The sequence below is a fragment of the Loxodonta africana genome, chromosome 17 (assembly GCF_030014295.1).
Source record: "Loxodonta africana isolate mLoxAfr1 chromosome 17, mLoxAfr1.hap2, whole genome shotgun sequence".
Classification (NCBI taxonomy): domain Eukaryota; kingdom Metazoa; phylum Chordata; class Mammalia; order Proboscidea; family Elephantidae; genus Loxodonta; species Loxodonta africana.
In genome coordinates, this window is record NC_087358.1 from 66,398,294 (window position 1) to 66,416,926 (window position 18,633).

The 18,633-nt window shown below is 43.0% G+C and overlaps 1 protein-coding gene across 18 annotated transcripts in view; it reads right to left on the bottom strand.

Annotated features, from left to right (window-relative positions):
- RUBCNL (rubicon like autophagy enhancer) overlaps positions 1-18,633 on the bottom strand; it is a 163,188-nt gene that overhangs the window by 108,018 nt on the left and 36,537 nt on the right. For 12 of the 18 annotated variants that reach the window (XR_010318202.1, XR_010318201.1, XM_064270119.1 and 9 more), the window contains exons 2-9: positions 13,765-14,369; positions 12,672-12,772; positions 11,802-12,012; positions 7,018-7,119; positions 6,465-6,525; positions 5,734-5,866; positions 3,057-3,202; positions 849-913 (exon numbers count right to left, since the gene is read on the bottom strand). Coding sequence is in view for 16 of the 18 variants with exons in the window: in XM_064270119.1 (XP_064126189.1) it covers positions 849-913; positions 3,057-3,202; positions 5,734-5,866; positions 6,465-6,525; positions 7,018-7,119; positions 11,802-12,012; positions 12,672-12,772; positions 13,765-14,257 (1,312 nt within the window). In the remaining 2 variants the exon portion in view is untranslated. Of the gene's footprint in view, positions 1-848; positions 914-3,056; positions 3,203-5,733; positions 5,867-6,464; positions 6,526-7,017; positions 7,120-11,801; positions 12,013-12,671; positions 12,773-13,719; positions 14,370-16,892; positions 18,596-18,633 lie in introns of those variants that run through there. The other 6 variants (XM_064270116.1, XM_064270120.1, XM_064270117.1 and 3 more) reach the window with 4 other exon arrangements.

Below are 18,633 nucleotides of genomic sequence, written 5' to 3' on the forward strand. Positions count from 1 at the left end.
AGGTCCAGGAATGATCTCCTCAGGCCACTTCCTCAGACCCTCTCAGAGCTGTTCTGCCAGCTCCTTGGTAAACCATTCGTTCATTCCACAAATATTTTTTAAGGACCAGGCACTGTTCTAGGAGCCAGGGATAAAGTAGTGAACAAAACAGACAAAATATCTGCCCTTGTAAAATTTTATAATCTATGAGGGAGACAGATAAGATGATAAATACAGACAGTATTTTAGAAAGACAAATGCTAAGAAGAAAAATAAGGGTAATAAGAAGGGTGTGTTTGACCATGTGTGTATGAGTTAATGTTGTTTGAGTGTATGTGTATGAGTGTGTATGTGAGTGTAGGGATGTGTGTGTGTGTGTGTGTATGTGTGTAAGTATGTGTGTATGTGTGAGTATGTGAGTGTGTACAAGTGTGTGTGTGTGAGTACATGTGTGGCCAAGCACATGGAGTGGACATTTTCGATAGGGTAGCCAGGCAGGACTTCATGACTTCTGAGTGAAGATGTGAAGAAAGGGAACCTGCCATGGGAGTGTCTGTGGGGAGAGCATTCCAAGGAGAGAGAACTGCACGTGCAAATCCCTGAGGCAGGAGTGAGCCTGGCACCTTTGTGGCCTTAGCTGAGCGTACAACGAGGACAGAAGCAGAGTCACAGAGGCAGCAGGCCTGTCACAGAGCCTTGTGGGCTACTGGTCTGTTAGAGCAGACGGTCTGTTCATGAGAGGGAAACGCACACGGAGCTCTTATGAAAACCTCTCATCAAAGTCTCTCACCAAAACCACTCACTGCCCCGTTTTGTTATTCTTTGCTCTGTCATCACACAGTGACAGGCCACCCGGGGTCCGTACTTACTAGGCTGTACTGGAGTTCCACAGCCAGCACAGAAAAAATTCTGCGCTGCTACCACCAGGTCCCTCCTGTGTGCAGAGAAGGATAATGGTTATATTTCAGAGAAGGGCAATGGAACATTTTTCACAGATGGAAAAAGAAACTGACATCATGCTATTTCTCTTGATTTGGGGCCTTTTTTTTTTTTTTTTTTTCATTTAGGAAAATGGAGATTCATCCCACAGAGTTTTCTAGTTGAAATCTCAGGTCTTTTTAAAGGTAGGACTCTTTAAAAGCCCATTTTATCACCAAAGCAGAATACATTGTCATAAATAATGATTCTGCCCCAGAGTCATTAAGGAACTTCTCCCTGTACAAGCCAAGGATCCCACCTCCAGAGAGAACCAGAGGCACATTATGTGTGGAAGGCAGTGCAGGGGGGCAAGACACCAAAAGACAATGTACTTGGGAAATTCACAAATGGATCCAAAGAAATTTAGACAGAAAAGAAGTAATTTGTAAGACAAAGATTCCAAACATTTCTAGCGAAAGATTTTATATTGAAGCATTTTCTACTGAATTGTTGGTGCCATGATTTCAAGCCACGTGATTAAGAAATATAAACAACTTGTAAAATTTCATTACAGTTCAGAGTCAGCAAAAAAAAAAGCCAAGGTAAACATACGGTGAATTCATGTACCTTGGCGAAGGCCCAGGGAACCCCTAGAGAAAGGCTAGCCACGCTAAGGAAAGCAACTGTGACTCCTCTCAAGCAGACCCAGAGACCTTCCTGCCATTCTCTCAGAAGAAAAAGGCAATAACATAGTCTTACAGGGCACCGTCACGGAGCAGAGCCAGCAGGCCCATGTCTCTTCCTTACTCTCTGCAGTCTGTGTGCTGGATTAGGCAAAACCAAGAGGCATGGAAAACTTGTAGTTGGACAAAATGTTCCTTTGTCTATCATCTATAATGTACTCTCAGAACAAATTACATTTACAGTACTGCTTTAAAATATATACACATACTAGATGATTCCAACTATATAACATTCTGGAAAAGGCAAAATGATGTTGTTGTTAGGGGCCACTGAGTTGACTCCCACTCACAGCAGCCCCATGGGACAGGGCAGAACTGCCCCCTAAGGTTTTCTAGGCTGTAATCTTTACCGGAACAGATGGCCAGGTCTTTTCTCCTGCAGAGCTGCGGGGTGGGTTCGAACCACCAACCTTTCTGTTAGCAGCTGAGCACTTAACCATTTGACACCAGGGCTCTTTAGAGACAGTAAACAGATCAATGGTTGCCAGAGATTCGGGTGGAGGTAAGAGGGAGGAATAGGTGGAGCAGAGGGAAGGCATTTTAAGGGCAGTGAACCTATTCTGCGTGAGACTGGACACAGGGCAGTGTGCATCTGTCAGAACCACAGGGCTGTGTAACACAGAGTGAACCCTAACGTGAACTATGGATTTTACTTAATATATCAGTATCGGTTCATCAGTTTCAGTATCGGTTCATCAGTGGTAATAACGTACCATATGAATGCAAGGTGTTAACAGGAGAAACTGTGTATATGTGGGGAGCATAGGGGAACTATGTACTTCCTGCATAATTTTTCTGTAAACCTAATAAACCTAATACTGCTCTAAAAAATAAAGTCTATTACACACACACACACACACACACGTATGTATGGTTTTATTTCTTTTCCTTTTTTTACATCATCATAGTTGTTTTGTCTTTCAAGACCTTTGTTATTTCTTGGAGAACAAATATTTTTATTTACCTTCTGTTACAGTTCTTAACTACAGGAGCTCACCTCCAAATCAAAATTTCCTTTTCTTATTTGTTCATTCATTTTTAGTTTACCCTGCACTGGATCATAGTGGTCCAGTCTTTGGAAACTATTGTGTGTGATTTCAAAGGTTCAGTATTAGCCACTTAAAAAATTCCTTTTTAAGCCTATTTAATTTTCAGTTGCTCTGAATGCTCACAGTGAGAGATGCATAATTAAATTCTCCTAACTTGTCCAAACTTACAGAGCCCCCAGCCCATGATAAACAGGTGGTACGAAAGCTAACTCAGAAAAATATACCCAACTTCCTTTTCCTAAAATAAATCATCCTGTGTCCCTTCATATGTTATTTTTTTCCTTTACTTACTCCACAGAGAGCCCAGTGGGACCAGTCACAACTTGCTTTAGAAGGTCTGGAGGCCCAAGCAGCTACCCAGACTTACTTGAGTGGTGGATGGATATTAAATATGATCTGAAATCGAGGCGGGGCCCAGTCGTCAGTCCCTCTGATCCGAGATTTAACTTTAATTTCCTGTACTACTTCCACACTAGACTCAAACTCTTTTCGGACACGATCTTCGTTTACGACCTGTGAAATACAGCAAAGAATTTAGGAATGACTTAAGCATATTTCAGGAATTTAAATAAAAAAGAACATGCTAATGTGTTTGCAAGAGAGAAATTTACCATGAAAACTTAAAAGTCCTTTTCATTTTACTGAAGGATATGGCAAGAACCCTCCATGTGTTGAAGGCCATCTGCAGAATTGCTTCAAAAACTACTCAGCTAAGATGCCTTTCATTAGTATTTTAGTTAGCTCATTTGTTTCCAGACTTCAAACTTACTTTAAGAAGGTCATTTTGAATGGAAATACTTCAATAAACAGCAAAAGCCTTATTTCTCTTATTCAATAGGCGGGCAGGTCCTGCCAATCCTACTTTCTCCACAGTTGCAGCCATGCCTTTGCTCCTAATTGGTCTCCCAGCCTTCCACCAGAATTCCCTGGTGTTGCCAGTCTTCTCAAGAAACAGCTGTTAAGACCACTCTTCTGCTCATAACCACCACTCATCTGTCAGTTTGTTGTACAGTTGTCGTCTGCATGTTGCTATGATGTTGGAAGCTATGTTGCTGGTATTTCAAATACCAGCAGGGCCAGCCATGGTGGACAGGTTTTCAGCTTCCAGACTAAGCCAGACTAGGAAGAAAGGCCTGGAGATCTACTTCTGAAAATCAGCCAATAAAAACTCTATGGATCACAACAGAATATTGTCCGATATAGTACTGGAAGATGAGCCCCCTCGAGTGGAAGGTACTAAAGTGTAGCTAAAACAATAGACTTAAACATTACCGTGACCATGGAGATGACACAGGATTGGAAAAAGTTTCGTTCTGTTATACACAAGGCCGCCATGAGTTGGAGTCGACTTGACAACAACTAACAACAACCTCCTAAACATTCACTGGCTCCCCACTGAACTGCTACACTTTCCCTTTGGCATTTAAAATATGAACTTCTCAAGTTAGCATTCTACATCCGTCCGCCACAATTTGGCTGCGGCCCTTCATGCCTCGTTTCCTGTGAAGATCAACACCCCCTGCCCCCCTACAGATACACACAAATGTGTTATCCAACCACAACAAATTTTAAGCACACCACGCACCTGCATGTCTGGACCTTCGCCCCAGCTGTTCCCTCTGCCAGGAACGCCCTCCCTCACATCTCCACCTGCCTCCGTTCTGCCCATCGCCCTGACATTTAGCTCAAGTTGTGTGATCTCCAATCAGCCTTCCAAGTCCTCTACCAGAAGTTAACACTCCTGCCCTGTACTTCCAGAGGCCCTCATTTTAGCCTTTGTCACAACATTCTCTGCCCCTGGTGGACTGCACGCTCTCCGAGGACACTGTGTCCTACAGGGGACCCAGGCTGCGGCCTGGTTCTTGCTCTGTCATCAGGGAGCCTGAGCCTGTCACTTTAAAGTAGAAATAACAATAACCAAAGCCAAACCCACTGCCATTGAGTCAATTCTGACTCATAGCGACCCTATAGGACAGAATGGAACTGCCCCACAGGGTTTTCAAGGAGCGCCTGGTGAATTCAAACTGCCAACCTTTTGGTTAGCAGCCTGAGCATTTAACCGCTGCGCCACCAGGGCTCCAGTACCTACCTAACAGTATTTAGTCCCTGTGTGATGCAGGATTGGTGGTTCTAGTCTATTCAAAGGTACTTCAGAAGAGAGGCCTGGCAATCTACTTCCAATAGATGACAGCCACTGAATATGTTCCATGGGGAGCAGAGTTTTACTCTGACACATGTGGGATTGCCAGGAGTTGGAATCCATTCAACAACCAGCACAATAGGGAATTTAGATTAAAGCGTGAGTGCTGAGCATACTCCCTGCTGCATCATAACCACTCAGTAAGTGTCAGTATCCTCATTCATTCTGGGTCTCTCCAACACTCAGCAACTGTACCAGGGACCATACAAATGTCTGAAGTGAGCAGTTCCGAAAATTTTGGAACTTTCAATTATATTTTTTTAATTGTAGTAAAATACGCACAACATAAAATTTGTGATTTTAACCATTTTCAAATGTACTATCCAATGACATTAATCATACAAAGTTGCGTAACCATTACCACTATTTGTCTCCAAAATGTTTTTATCACTTAAACTGAAATTCTGTACCTATTAAGCCATAACTCCCCCAGCTCATGGTGACCACAAATCTTCTTTTGTCTGTGTGCTTTTATCTGTTCTAGATATTTGTGGGATTGCACAATATTCGTCCTTTTGTACATGGCTTATTTTACTCAGCCTAATGTTTTTAAGGTTCATCCATATCATGGCATATATCATCTCTCTTTATGGCTGAATAATATTTCATTGTATGGATATACCACATTCTGTTTATCCATTCATCTGTTGATGGGCACTTGGTTGTTTCCACCTTTTGGCTGTTATGACTAAAGATGCAATGACATTTGTATACACACATCTGTATGAGTCCCTGCTTTGAATTCTTCTGGGGGCAGAATTACTGGATCATGTGGTAATTCTGTATTTAACTTCTTCAGGAACCGCCAAACTGTTTTCCAAGGTCAATTTATTTTGATACTTACTATGGAGCCAGCTGCATTCAAGGAACTTGCCGGCTGATAATTAACTTCTGACAATAACCAGCACTTCCGGAAAACTCGGTACAACTCTCTGGCTATTCGTTCAGCAGAATTAAAGTCTGGCTCATAAATGCCACTGAAATGTAAAATGTAAAAAAAAAAAAATTGGAAAATAATATTCACAAGTAGGAACACATTCAGGGTCTGCCTCAGGTTCTTGACTCTTCTTCCCACCCCCAGTAACTCAGAGGAGGCCGCCATATTAAAGACCACCAGGCATCTTACTCAACACGATGCCTCTATACTCAACAGAACATCTTTTATTTATTGAGCATACCAAGACTTGGAGGTGTGGTGAAAAGAGCACTGGACTTAGTGTCAGAAGACTTGAGTTCAAGTCCTAGCTCTGCTATTCAACAGCATTGTGCCCTGAGGCTCATCACATAATCCTTCTGAGCCTCAATTTCTACATCTATAAAATGGGACAATAAAACCTGCCAGCCTATCCATGCGGATATTAAATGAGAATAAACACAGAAGTCTTTTATACGGTTTAAAATCTTATAAAAATGCCACCAGGGTTTCCTATAAAAACTTAGATAGGGAATATTTCATTCCTAGGTGAGAATCCCTGTTGTTGGAACTGGCTGAACTTGGGCACAACGTTAGAGGATTAGTGTTCACATGGGCTTGGAGAGGACATCCCAGGGAGACTACGTGTAAGGGTAAGTTACCTCTTGGAGGAGCTGTAGGAACATCCACAGGTTTCTGTGGTATCCTTAAGTTCTCCAAGTTCTTGAGGAAAAGAAAGAATAGTGAGAGGTCTTTTCAGCCTGTTCCATTTAATTATAGTCACCATAAGAACACAAAAAGAGCTCCCTGCATCACACACCAAGGTACCCCCAAAAGAACCAATTATTCACTGTCTCCATGCTTCGGCTCCTTCTGGGTATCCACTAGGAGATAACAGATAATGCCCAAAGATGACCTTTAAAAACACACTCTTGTGAAATTTCACCAAAGTCTAACTGAGAGGCCAAACAGACACCAGACCGTAGTGAATATCTGCTTTCTCACTCACTTCACACGGGTGAGAGAAGATTAGCTAGCAAGACATGTGAAACAACTAGAACATCCTATTTTTTTTATAGCAGAGACATATCTGATCTCGGGAGGAGTTTCTTTCAAGGCCACTATGAGGAAGTATTGGTGTGATGCATGTCTGGGTGTGTGTGGGTTACGGGGTGAGATGTAACCAGTTACATCAGGCGAGCTCCTAAATCTTACCTAAAATGGCAAATTCATCAAAGTCACATTTGCAGGCCTCCTTCACCACATCACAGTCAGGAGGTGTTTCAAGCACTGGGCTGACCTTTAACTCACCACAACCTAGAAAAAGAGCAGAGAGGGTTGGCTGACAAGAAGAAAAAAAATATTGTATAGCCTGCAACACCCAACTAAATAGAAATCAGAAAACGAAGACAGCTAACAGTTTACTTCCACCACCCGTCTGTTAGTTTGCGTACTGTGTGGCTTGTGTGTTGCTGTGATGCTGGAAGCTACGTCATCAGTATTTCAAGTACCAGCAGGGTCACCCGTGGTGGACAGTTTCAGCAGAGCTTCCAGACTGAGACAGACTAGGAAGAAAGGCCTGGTAATTTACTTCTGAAAAGTAGTCATTACGCTCTCTCAAGGTCTATCTATATGGGACCAAACTGACAACAGCAACTCCAAAGATTAGATATGAACCTTAGGGAGCAGGGAGTTTATGCTAATGGGGAAGAAACAACTCAGAAAAGAAAGATGAGAATAGTTACACAAGTTGAAGGATGTAATCAATGTCACTGAATTGTACATGTAAAAACTTGAATTGGTGTGTTTTGCTGTGTATATTCTTAACAACAAAATTAATAAAACTAAAAAAAATTATTAAAAAATGCAGGGAGCTCTTTTTGTATTCTTAGATTGCCTATAAATGAAGTGAAACAGACTGACAGATACAGGGTACAAAGTTTAAGACATGAAAGGGGAGGGGAAAAAAAAAAACACCTTAGCTTCACCGTGGGACAAATTGTATAGGGGCCATAAATATATTCACGTTTTTTGATTCTCATACAAGTCTGGCAAGTTCACCTAAGGATGTCATTAAAAAAATTTTTTTTTCAGATAAAAATAATAATTCAGAAAAACTGCAGCAACATGAAAAAATAACATAATCACATATATAACTGTACTATTAATGCAATTAACTAATACAATTACATAACTGTGATCGATATAATCTTGTGTAACATGCATCCACTTGAATAAGCACAGGAAAGACAGAAAGAAATGTACACAGTTGTTTAAGAAATATTGCAGCCCATAGGTTACTTGGATGGGACAACGTTTTGCTCTTTTATACTTAAGGTTGCTATCAACTAACAACTAATAACAACAATAACATAGGTTCTACAGAGGCTATGTAAATGGGTTCCCTAGATTTAAAAAAACATTCTGCCTCACCTTAGCTGGGTGCCTACAGAGGGTCACACCCTCCAAACCTCAGTGTCCTCATGGGTAAAATGGGGGTAACAGCACCCACTTCTGTTTTTCTCACATACTCTTTTGAACATAATCCACAGTAACATACAATTTACGCTGTGACTCAGTACAAACACAAAAATATATTTAACTGATGCAGAGGTTTCAGGAAACAACGCTCACTCTAAGCCTGTGCACTCTGACACTCGCTATTTTATTTCATTAAAAAAAAAAAAAACTCTCAGTACCATCCTGCAGCTTGGAAAACCCTGACCTATCCCATGGGGTAGGATCTATCACCACAAATGTCACTTAACAAAAGACAAATATTTTTATTTAGGTGGCAGAAATATTTTTAAATTTCGTTTAATATATTAACATATCTGTTCTTAAAAGTTTCAGCTAAACATCAGTTTCCACTCAATTACTCAATAAATATTTGTAAAAGACTTGTTTCAGGCAAGGGGCTATGCTAAGTGTAAATAAGAATAAGACAGTTTCTCACTCATCAAAGAGTTTAAAATCTCAAGAGGGAGGCACCCACACATTTAACCACAAGAAAACCCAGTTGCATGCCATGAACTAAGGGTTCAGAGACAGGGCTCCATGTTACAAAACTGCAGGGGAAGCATCTGCAGAGAAGACAATGGACCATTCTGGGGCACAGCTTATGTTTCATTCCACATGAATGGCACCCCTGCCCCGTGATACAAACCAGGGTGCAGTCACAGTGCCGGTGGTAGGAGATGCCTGTTAAAGGATGAGAAGGATCAGATGTGCAGTTACTGTGGGAAACCTGCATTCTAGGGGAGGCTAGAACAAGCAATGGGACAACGGAGGCAGGAGCTTATGAGAAATGTTTACCAGCAAGTGTAAACACAGGAGTTTAACAGACACCCACAGTACAGCACTGGAGATGGTGGGAGATGCCTGTAGGAAAGGCAGGGAGAAGCTGGATCACACAGGCTAAAATTTCCAGGATAAAATGTGGAACGAACTCAGGAGGTCATTTGAGAGGACTAGAAGTTGTGCTCTAAGAAGACAGATGTGTGTAGGATCAACTAGACGAAAGAAGGTGAATTAAAGAGAGAAAAATTAAAGGCAACAAATATGTATTGAACCCACCAATTTTACTCCTAGGCATGTACCGAAAAGACTTAAAAGTAGGGACTCAAACAGACACTTGTACATCAGTGTTCACTGCGGCATTATTCAAATAACCAAAAGGTGGAAACAACCCAAGTTTCCATCAACAGATAAATAGATAAACAAAACATGGCCTATACATACAATGGAATATTACTCAGCCATAAACAAAAATGAAGTCCTGAGAATGTGCCACGACATGGACGAACACTGAGAACATTATGTTGAGTGAAGAAAACATAAAAGGACAAATACTGTATGATCCCACTTACATGAAATACTTACAATAGGCAAATGCATAGAAACCAAAGTTTATTAGTGGTTACCAGGAGAGGGCGGGAGGGAGAAATGGGGAGTACTGTTTTAAGGGGCGCTGAGTTCCTGTTACAGCTGATGAAAAAACTTAGAAACAGATAGTGGTAATGGCTGCCCAACACGATGAGCATAATTAATGTCACTGAACTGCACACATAAAAGATGTTGAAATGGCAAATGTTTTGTTCTATAATTTTTTTTAACCACGGTTTTTAAAAATGAAAAAATATACATATGAAATTTACATGCAGTTTTTATACAATGACTGGCCAGAAGGCTAATACAGTGGTCCAGGTAAAAGGCCGGCACTGAGAGTCAGGACTCATTTGTCCACTAATTGGAAACACAGGAGATGGGGCTGCAGCACAAGGAAGAAGACTCAAAGAGAAAACCTGGTGTACTAAAATACAAATTGCTCCTTCCCCCAACCTACAGCCTCAGAGGGGCGACCCTCCACATCACAGGCCTTAGATACCCTGGTCACAGTGAACCGACCAGCTGTGGACACCCAACCAAGTCAGGGCTCCCCAGGTGCTCTCCTCTGGAAACTGGATTTGGAGTTCCGCAAGGCTGAGCTAAGCAGGGAGGACCTGGCCGAGGGGTCAGGGCCACCAGAACTGAAGGCAGAGGCTCGGGACAGGCAGAGGAAGGCAGCCTGCAGAAAGAGGAGAATGGAGCAATTGTATGAAGAAAGGAAAGGATGAGAGGCCACAAGTCCCAGGAAAGACAGATACAGGAGTTGTCTGTATACTAGTCAGCTCTTATGGGGTCCAGCTGCACTACCCTCCACCAGGTTCAATGAGAATTCTCTGTCTCCTTCAAAAACATCCCTTTTAATGTGAGCCAGTTAACACATTTAACTAGTACTTATTGTGCACCTATTTTGTGCCAGGCATTGTGCTAGGCACCGCGTGGAGTGAGTTCCTCCCTTGCTACTAATCAGACTCCCGAATAAGATGCAAAGTAAAGGAAGTCAAGAGGAAAAGCAAGTTTTAGTTTTTAATCATTTTGGGGGGAGGGGATTGTGAAGGAAGGACAGAGATAACTTTGGTTTAAAAAAAAAAAAAAAAGGTTCTGGGGTTCAACCAGGTGGAGATGTTTAACAGGTCCCAGCCACATGGAGCAAGTGCTTACAAGACACGGGTATGACAGAAAACAGAGGTTTGGGAGATACCAACTAAGGGGGAATCATTGAAGGTGTTGTAGTGGATAAAGCCTCCCAGGAAGTGAATACAGAAAAAGAAGAAAATAGGACTGAAGGGAAGACCCACAGCTAAAAGACAAGGAGATGACAAACCCTAAGGGCGATTCTCAGCTCAGGCATCCGTTCCTCCAGGAAGAACTTTCTGAATCTCCAAATGAGACAAGCTTCTTATTCTATGATCTGCTGCTCTGGGTACCAGTACCAGTTACCATTGAGTTGAATCCAGCCCACAGCGACCCTGTGTGTGTCAGAACAGAACTGTACTCCGTAAGGTTTTCAATGGCTGATTTTTCAGATGTAGATTGCCAGGCCTTTCTTCTGAGGCACCACTGGGTGGACTTGAACCTCCAACCTTTCAGTTAACAGCCGAGTGTGTTAAGTGTTTCCACCACCCAGGGACCCCACTGCTCTGGGTACCACCTCTGTTATCTGAGTTGTCCCACATGGCTTACTTGGCCACCTGTTCCAGCTTGTAAACCCGTTAAGGGAAGGGGCACCTCAGGCTTAATGCTGTGCTCTCAAATCACCTAGCATTTCACATGCTCATTGTTTGAATGAATGAAAGAGGAATACTTGGGGGGAAAAAAAAAACAGACACTATTTAAGAAAAACTAGGAGATGCTATGCCATAAAACATGAAGCGAGAAGAGTCACTGCAAAAAAGGATAAAGTTTAAGATTAAAAAAAATAATACCCACGGGCTGTGGGAAGCGAATAGAACTTGAACACCAATCCCAATTCAAAGTGGCAGAAATGGTGAGGATTCCAGACGACTCAAAAAGTTTTAGACAAAGGATTTAAAGACGCATTTCAGGGTTTGACGGGGGAAGGGGATGTGTGTAGGGAACAACACGTAAAACCCTCCCACATCTGCCCAACTTACCTTCATAGCCACTGTCTGGAGAAGTGGAAGATACAGATTCTTGCTTCATTTTGGCATTAAAGGTCACTTCCGGGTCAACCTGATCATTTCCAAGTGACTCGTTGGCTTTGTCTACACTCCAGTTCTCTGTCTGCTGTTGGCTCAGGATATTATACTTTATTTTCTCCATTACTGATATAATCATATCTGCAACATAAAAGTGGGCATTTTCCTGCAGGAAAAAAAAGATAAATAAAAATACAATTATAATTAACTTTTTTACATTGATAAGCTTGAAAAATCAAGAATAAATAAATATATACATATAATTTTTGTTTTTTTCATTTAACTATTCGAAAATAGGTTATTATATGTCTTTTGGTCCACATCTCCTAGAAACTTAAGATTTAGTTCAATGGAACCAGCAAACAACCCACGTTAATTTCTTGTGATATAAAACCCTAGACAGGCAGTAGCCCAGTCTAGGGTTTTGTATCACAAGGGACACATTCCCTTGCTGTTTGTGTACATTAAAATTTTCTCATCCCTTAAATTGGGGTAATTACCTCACAGAGCTATTAGCATTCTGAAGGTGATGAGGAACTTGGGAGTGCTATGTAAATGTGTAGATCCTAAACAAACAAAAGGAACAGGTGGTATTGCTTCTTACATCACCCTTCTTGCATGGAAGACTTTCCAGCTGAACAGAAACCCCACCTTAGAACCCTTTCCAGCCAGTATTCCTGCGGCCACTACCAATCAAATCCTGAAATGAAGTGAAACCTGGTTGCATGCCTCCTTAAGGGGAACTTTCTAGATTTAAATCAGAACAATACTATCTAAAGGATTAAGAATCTCTTTGGTTAAACAAAATATGAAGATAACGTTCACCTTTTCTACATCCACAGGGAACACAAATGCCTCTGGTAAGAAGGAATTCAAAGAAATGGCTCTTCTGTTGACTTGATCAGCACCTGCCAATACAGCAAGTTCTTAAAAATGGAGAAAAGAAAGTTCAAAGGTTATCGAGGAGGAGAAAAAAAAAATTCTAAAGAACAGCATCTAAATACCAAAAGGAAAAAAAAAAGAAGGAAAAACTTATCACAGTTGTAGAACAATGCAAGGTAACAGAAGAAAGACCACTCTGGCGATAGGTGTTCAGACAACTACCCCACGCAGATATTGCCTCAGTGATGATCATTTCTAAAAAGGCTACTGGAGCAATTTGTGAGGTATCATCAGAGAAGGGATGGAGAACAATTGGAGTGAAGGAAACTAAGGAGGCAAAGAAGGTAGAAAGAGAAGAAAAAAACAAACTCATTGCCATTGAGTCGATTCCTATGGAAATGCTAGTGTGTAACAGAGCTCTCCTCTGACTGATCTTCTGGAAATATCTTCCACCAACCACACTGAACTGAGAAAACTTCTGAAGCTCTCCTTTGCAGGCAATTTAATACGCCCGCCCAAAGGTAAGTCTCAGCTTTGGTTATCTACTTTAAGCTAAGTAGCTCCTGGGCAATACAAACAGTTAACGCACTCAGCTGCTAACTCAAAGACTGGAGGTTCGAGCCCACCCAGAGGTACCTCAGAAGAAAGCCCTGGCACTCTACTTCTGAAAAATCAGCCATTACAAACCCAATGGAGCACAGTTCTACTCTGACACACATGGGGTCACTGCGAGTTGTATTCAACTCCATGGCAATGAGTTTAGGTTGAGCAAAAAAGGTAGCATTTCCCTACAGTCTAAGGAGGAAAAAAAAAAACAAAAACACTTGATTTCACCGTTTGACCATTAAATGAGCTAATGCACTGGCTTCTAGTCAAAATGGAAACGCATTTTGGAAACTCAAAACGGACACTTTGTTCTTATGGGGAAGACGGTAAGGCAAAGCCAGTGTGTGAACAGACAGCAATGAGGGAAGTCGTGGACTAAAGTTACGTTCATCAGTGGAAGCTGTTGGGTGGGAAAGCGTGATGAACGCACCATCTGCCTCAAGACATGGGGAAGTGGCCAAAATCTTTGAGCCGGTGAACGGAGACCCCGGAAGAGAGCTTCCCGGGAGCAGAGCCCGCTCTTCCGTTGAGCTCAAAGACAAGTCTCTAGTCTTTTCACGGGAGCCACAGGCAGAGCAACTGTCCAGGGAGTGCTGCGGAGGATCCTCCAACAATGGTGTCTCTGTCTGGGAGTCCCCGAGGGATGCCGGAGAAGGGCCCGAGGGAGAGGTGGTGTCAGCCACAAAGTGTCTCCCGCTCTTCCCCACTGTTGCCACCAGGGGGCACAAATCTTGCAACTGCGGCTGCACACCCTGGGGGTTAATCCAGGTGGCTTTGTGCCTGGTGAACCTGACGTCTGTCGGGCAAGGCGGGTGGTCAGAGTCCGAGAGGGAGGGCGAACCATCCACGTCGACAGAGTCATCGCTGATCACTTCCCAGGGGTCCACAGGCGACTCCTGCCCGCCGGTAGACTGCAACTCCATCTTTCCAGGCTCGGGGCTGGTGTGACCCCATTCAAAAGAGAGGACACCTTCTCTGGTGGCTGCTGGCGCCTTGAAGTCACCACATGGCCAGCTGGAGATCTGGAGAGCTTACCTGCAATGAACAAAGCACCATTCAAGAGAAGGAAGGGTTCCATCATATTTTAAACTCCAAATTATTTCGAGGAGGCAAAAAAAAAAAGTCTGTACTTCACCTCACAGAACACAATAAACTCCAATTAGGTTTACAAGTCCGAACAAACCAAACACCGTAAAACTGGCAGCAAACACAGGAGGACTGACATTGGTATAAAAAACCCCATTGCCAACCCAACTCATAGCGACTCTATAGGACACAGTAGAACTGCCCCATAGGGTTTCCAAGTTGTGGCTGGTGGATTCAAGCTGTCAGGGTTTTGGTTAGCAGCTGAGCTCTTAACTAATGTGTACAGAAAAGGTTTTTCGAAGAATACAAACAATTGAAGAAGCCACAAAATATAAGACTGGTAAATCACAGGAAAAGGTAAAACATTCACACATCAAAATTATTCCAATTAAATTGTCAAACCCAAAACGGGAATACTAGCTGGAAGTAAAGACACAGTTTCATATTTTCTTATTTAAATTTTTTTGTACATCAACGAAGTAGACAAATGACATGTAAAACATTAGGGATTGTCAGCAGCACTTTGCTTCATCAAAAAATATATAGCTTCATGTTAAATATTTACTTTAATATTTGTCACTTGAACATTTAAATACTAAGTATTTAATTTACATTAAATATTAAACATCAAGCATTTGCCATATTTATTAAATTTTTATTTAATATTTATTATAAACAGCAGTTATTATAAATAGCTATGTGCTATAAATAATTCTTAAATAATTAGGTAAACTTTAACATGGTTCACCCACTTTTTAGCTCAGTTTTTAGCTTTAGTTAAGTGAGGTGATTATTAAAACGCAGAGTGCTATGAGACAGACGAAATATGGCACAGCCATAAAATGGACTACTACTCAACAAGAAAAAGTAGTTATTTCACTACGTATGCAACAACATGGATCTCAGAAAAATTACGCTGAGTCAAAGAATCCAGTTGCAAAAGGACACACAGAAAACAATTAGCAAGATGATGCACTGAAATTCGTTCACAGCAGTAACTTCGTTATAAACAGACCAAAAGCAGACTTTGAATTCCTGTGGTGACTGTGTCGGTGTGGTGATGGCGTGCCATCAAGTCCACTCCAACTCATAAAGACCCCACATGACACAGGAGAACTGCCCCATAGGGGTTCCTGGACTGCAATCCTCATGGAAGCAGATTGCCTGTCTTGTCTCCCATGGAGCCACTGGTGGATATAGAAAAAACTAAGCCTAAACTTGTCTACAAGACAAGGAACCAAGGAACCCCCAGGGCTTCTGGCAAGGAAGGAATCAACACAGTCACTACCCTGATTTGGACTTTTAGCCAGAACTGTGAGAAAATTAATTTCTGCCTTTTAAAGCCAAGAGGGTAAAAAATGTAGACAGCTACACAAACGAGAATCACTCCTGTAACCGTAATGACAGGCCCAGCAAATGTTTCTTTTTACTCTTCTCCCCATCCTTCGCCCTGCAAAGCTAAAAACCACCTCAGTGACAAAGCCAAGCCCAGCAAGGGGCAGGTCTAGACACAGAGGTGGTCTGTTGAGACAAGTTTAGCTTAGCAAAGGATGGTGAGTGCAAGACGGTGGAATCTGTTCCATGGCTTTCAATACCACCACTACGTGTGTAGGTCCCTAAGTGGTGCAAATGGCTTGCTAACCGAAAGGTTGGTGGTTCAAACCCACCCAGTGGCACCACAGAAGAAAGGCCTGGTGATCTGCTTCTGTAAATATGACAGCCAACAAAACCCTATGGAGCAGTTCTACTCTGTAACACATAGGGTGGCATGAGTCTGAATCGACTCTACCACAAGGGGTTTGTATGTAGACAACTCCCACACATGTATCTCCATTCCTGACCTCTCTGCTGAACTCCGGGCTGACATATCTTACTGCCCATTTAACATATGTGAATCGACTCGATGGCACTGGGTTTTTAGGTTTAGTGGGCATCGTAAACCTGATCTATCCAGAACAGATACTGATGTCCCCCAAACCTGCTCCTTTCCCGGTCTTCCCCATCTCAGGAAATATACCTCTCAGTCACTCAAGCCAAAAACCTAGGAGTCTTTCCCTAAATCCTGTCTTTCCCTGAATCGTCACCTTTAATCCAGCAGCAAGTTTCTGTCTAGAGTCATCACCCTAGTCTAAGTCACCATCTTCTCCCACCTGGACATCCTGCCATGGCTTCCCAATGGGTCTCCCCACGTCTGCTCTCACCTACCTACAATCAAGAGGCGTCCAGGGGATCTTCTAAAAATGCTATTCCCCTAAAGAGACCCCCGCCATGGCTTCCCATCAGTCCTGAAATGAAATCCAAACTCCTTACTTTGTCCTTAAAGCCGACTCCATCCTGCCCCTAAACAACCCTTAACACTTCTCCCTCCAACAACCAACAGCAAGCTCTTGAGCCACTAAGCTCTTTCCCACTCTTGGGGGACTGTTCCAGTTCCCTCTGCCTAGAATGCTCTTCCCCCAAATTATCACACACCTGATTCCTTCCCGACCTGCAGACCTCAGTGTATGAGCTGCTTCCTCAGATGTCTTTCCTTACCACCTCTCTCACACTACACTCTCTTAAGCGTCGTTCCTCAGACACTCCTCATCACATCACCCTGTTTAATTTTCATCACAGTGGTTTTCGCTTCCTGGGTTTTTTAGCACCTTACTGTCACTCTGCCCCAACTATAAAGAAAGAAAGTCGAACTAGACTATCAGGAAGCTGTAAAAATGGCACAGGGTGTGTGGGGCAGGGGTAGTATCTGACCTCCTCCAACCCTACAAGAGGAAAGGAAAACCAAGATCAACAGCACAAAGCTGACTCCCATGAGGTGGAGGCCAGACAAGCCTCCTCTCTCTGCCATCTTCACTAATTCTGACACCAACCGTCCCTCCCACAGCGCTCTCTACTGGGTTCAATGATCCATTGCAGTGGCCACCCAGAACTCACAGACCATACTCACAATTATGAGGTTTATACGGGAAGTAACAGTTACAAGTCAGGCTCAGGAACACTCAGGATACAGCCCTTTCATTAGGATAGCTTCTCCCCAGCTGTGCTCACAGGCACACGTCTCCCTGGCTCTAGGCCTCTCCCCAAATGCCCTCGGCTTTCTCTCTCTGTAGGCCGGGAAGCCCACCATGCCGTCTCCTGCTGCCGGGTCTCCCCTGCCACTCCTTCTCACCGTCTTCAGGGTTACACCTCATGCTGTCTCTGTCTCCTGGTCCCAGGAGCCTCCCAGGGCCGCCTCCTGGCTGTTCTTCCTTGGTAGTGGTGGGATCTTCCTCTCTGCTCTGGAATTGGCTCTCTTTTAAGGCAAAACTGACCAATTCCCTCAACAGCCCACAATTACCCTATCACACAGTCACCTGGATGTGAGTTTAAAGACCATGGCTAGAAAGACCACACACAAAAGCAATTAATCGCACCACAGAAGCCAAAGTAACTTAAAGGTTTATTCTGGTTGCTTCCTTTTTAAAACAGGATAAAACCCTTCAGGTAAGCAAGGGTCTTGAGTGTTCTCTTACAGGTCACATCCCCCAGGCCTGGAAGTGTCGTATATAAAAACCAGTTGCCGTGGTGTGGACTCTGACTCAGGGCGACCCCATGTGTGTCACAGCAGAATTGTGCTCCATAGGGTTTTCAGAGGCTGCTTTTTCAGAAGCAGATCACCAGGCCTTTCTTCCGAGGCACCGCTGGGTAAACTCGAACCCTTAGCCTTCTGGCTAGCAGACAAAGGCATTAACCATTTGCACCACCCAGGGACACAATAGGGGCTCAATAAATGTTTATGGGATGGAGAATAAATTCAATAAAGTCAAAATAACGTCAGAGCCAGAGGAAAGGCTTCTGTGGTAGATGCAACTGTTCTATTACTGAGCAGAATCATTCACGCAGTGATAGAAGTGAATCCATGTTTCCTAAAGACAGGACACTCTTCTCACCCAAATAGGCCAAAAGAAGGTACGTATGAAAACTGGACTACATGCCCTTGGGTTTTCTTAATTTGGGGGCCCTAGGCCACATCTTCTCGGTGACGTTTCCTCCACACTTGTTCTCTGTCGATGACTTGACGTGATGAAATGACCCCTGCGATGCTCGAGATCAACCTGGCGTGTGTTATTTAACCCCTGGCTGCTGGTAAGTGACCTAGGTTGGGACAGATTTTCCTAAACTACATTCTGTTTTTATTAGAACCACCATTTGAATTTACTCACTTCCTTGGATTAGC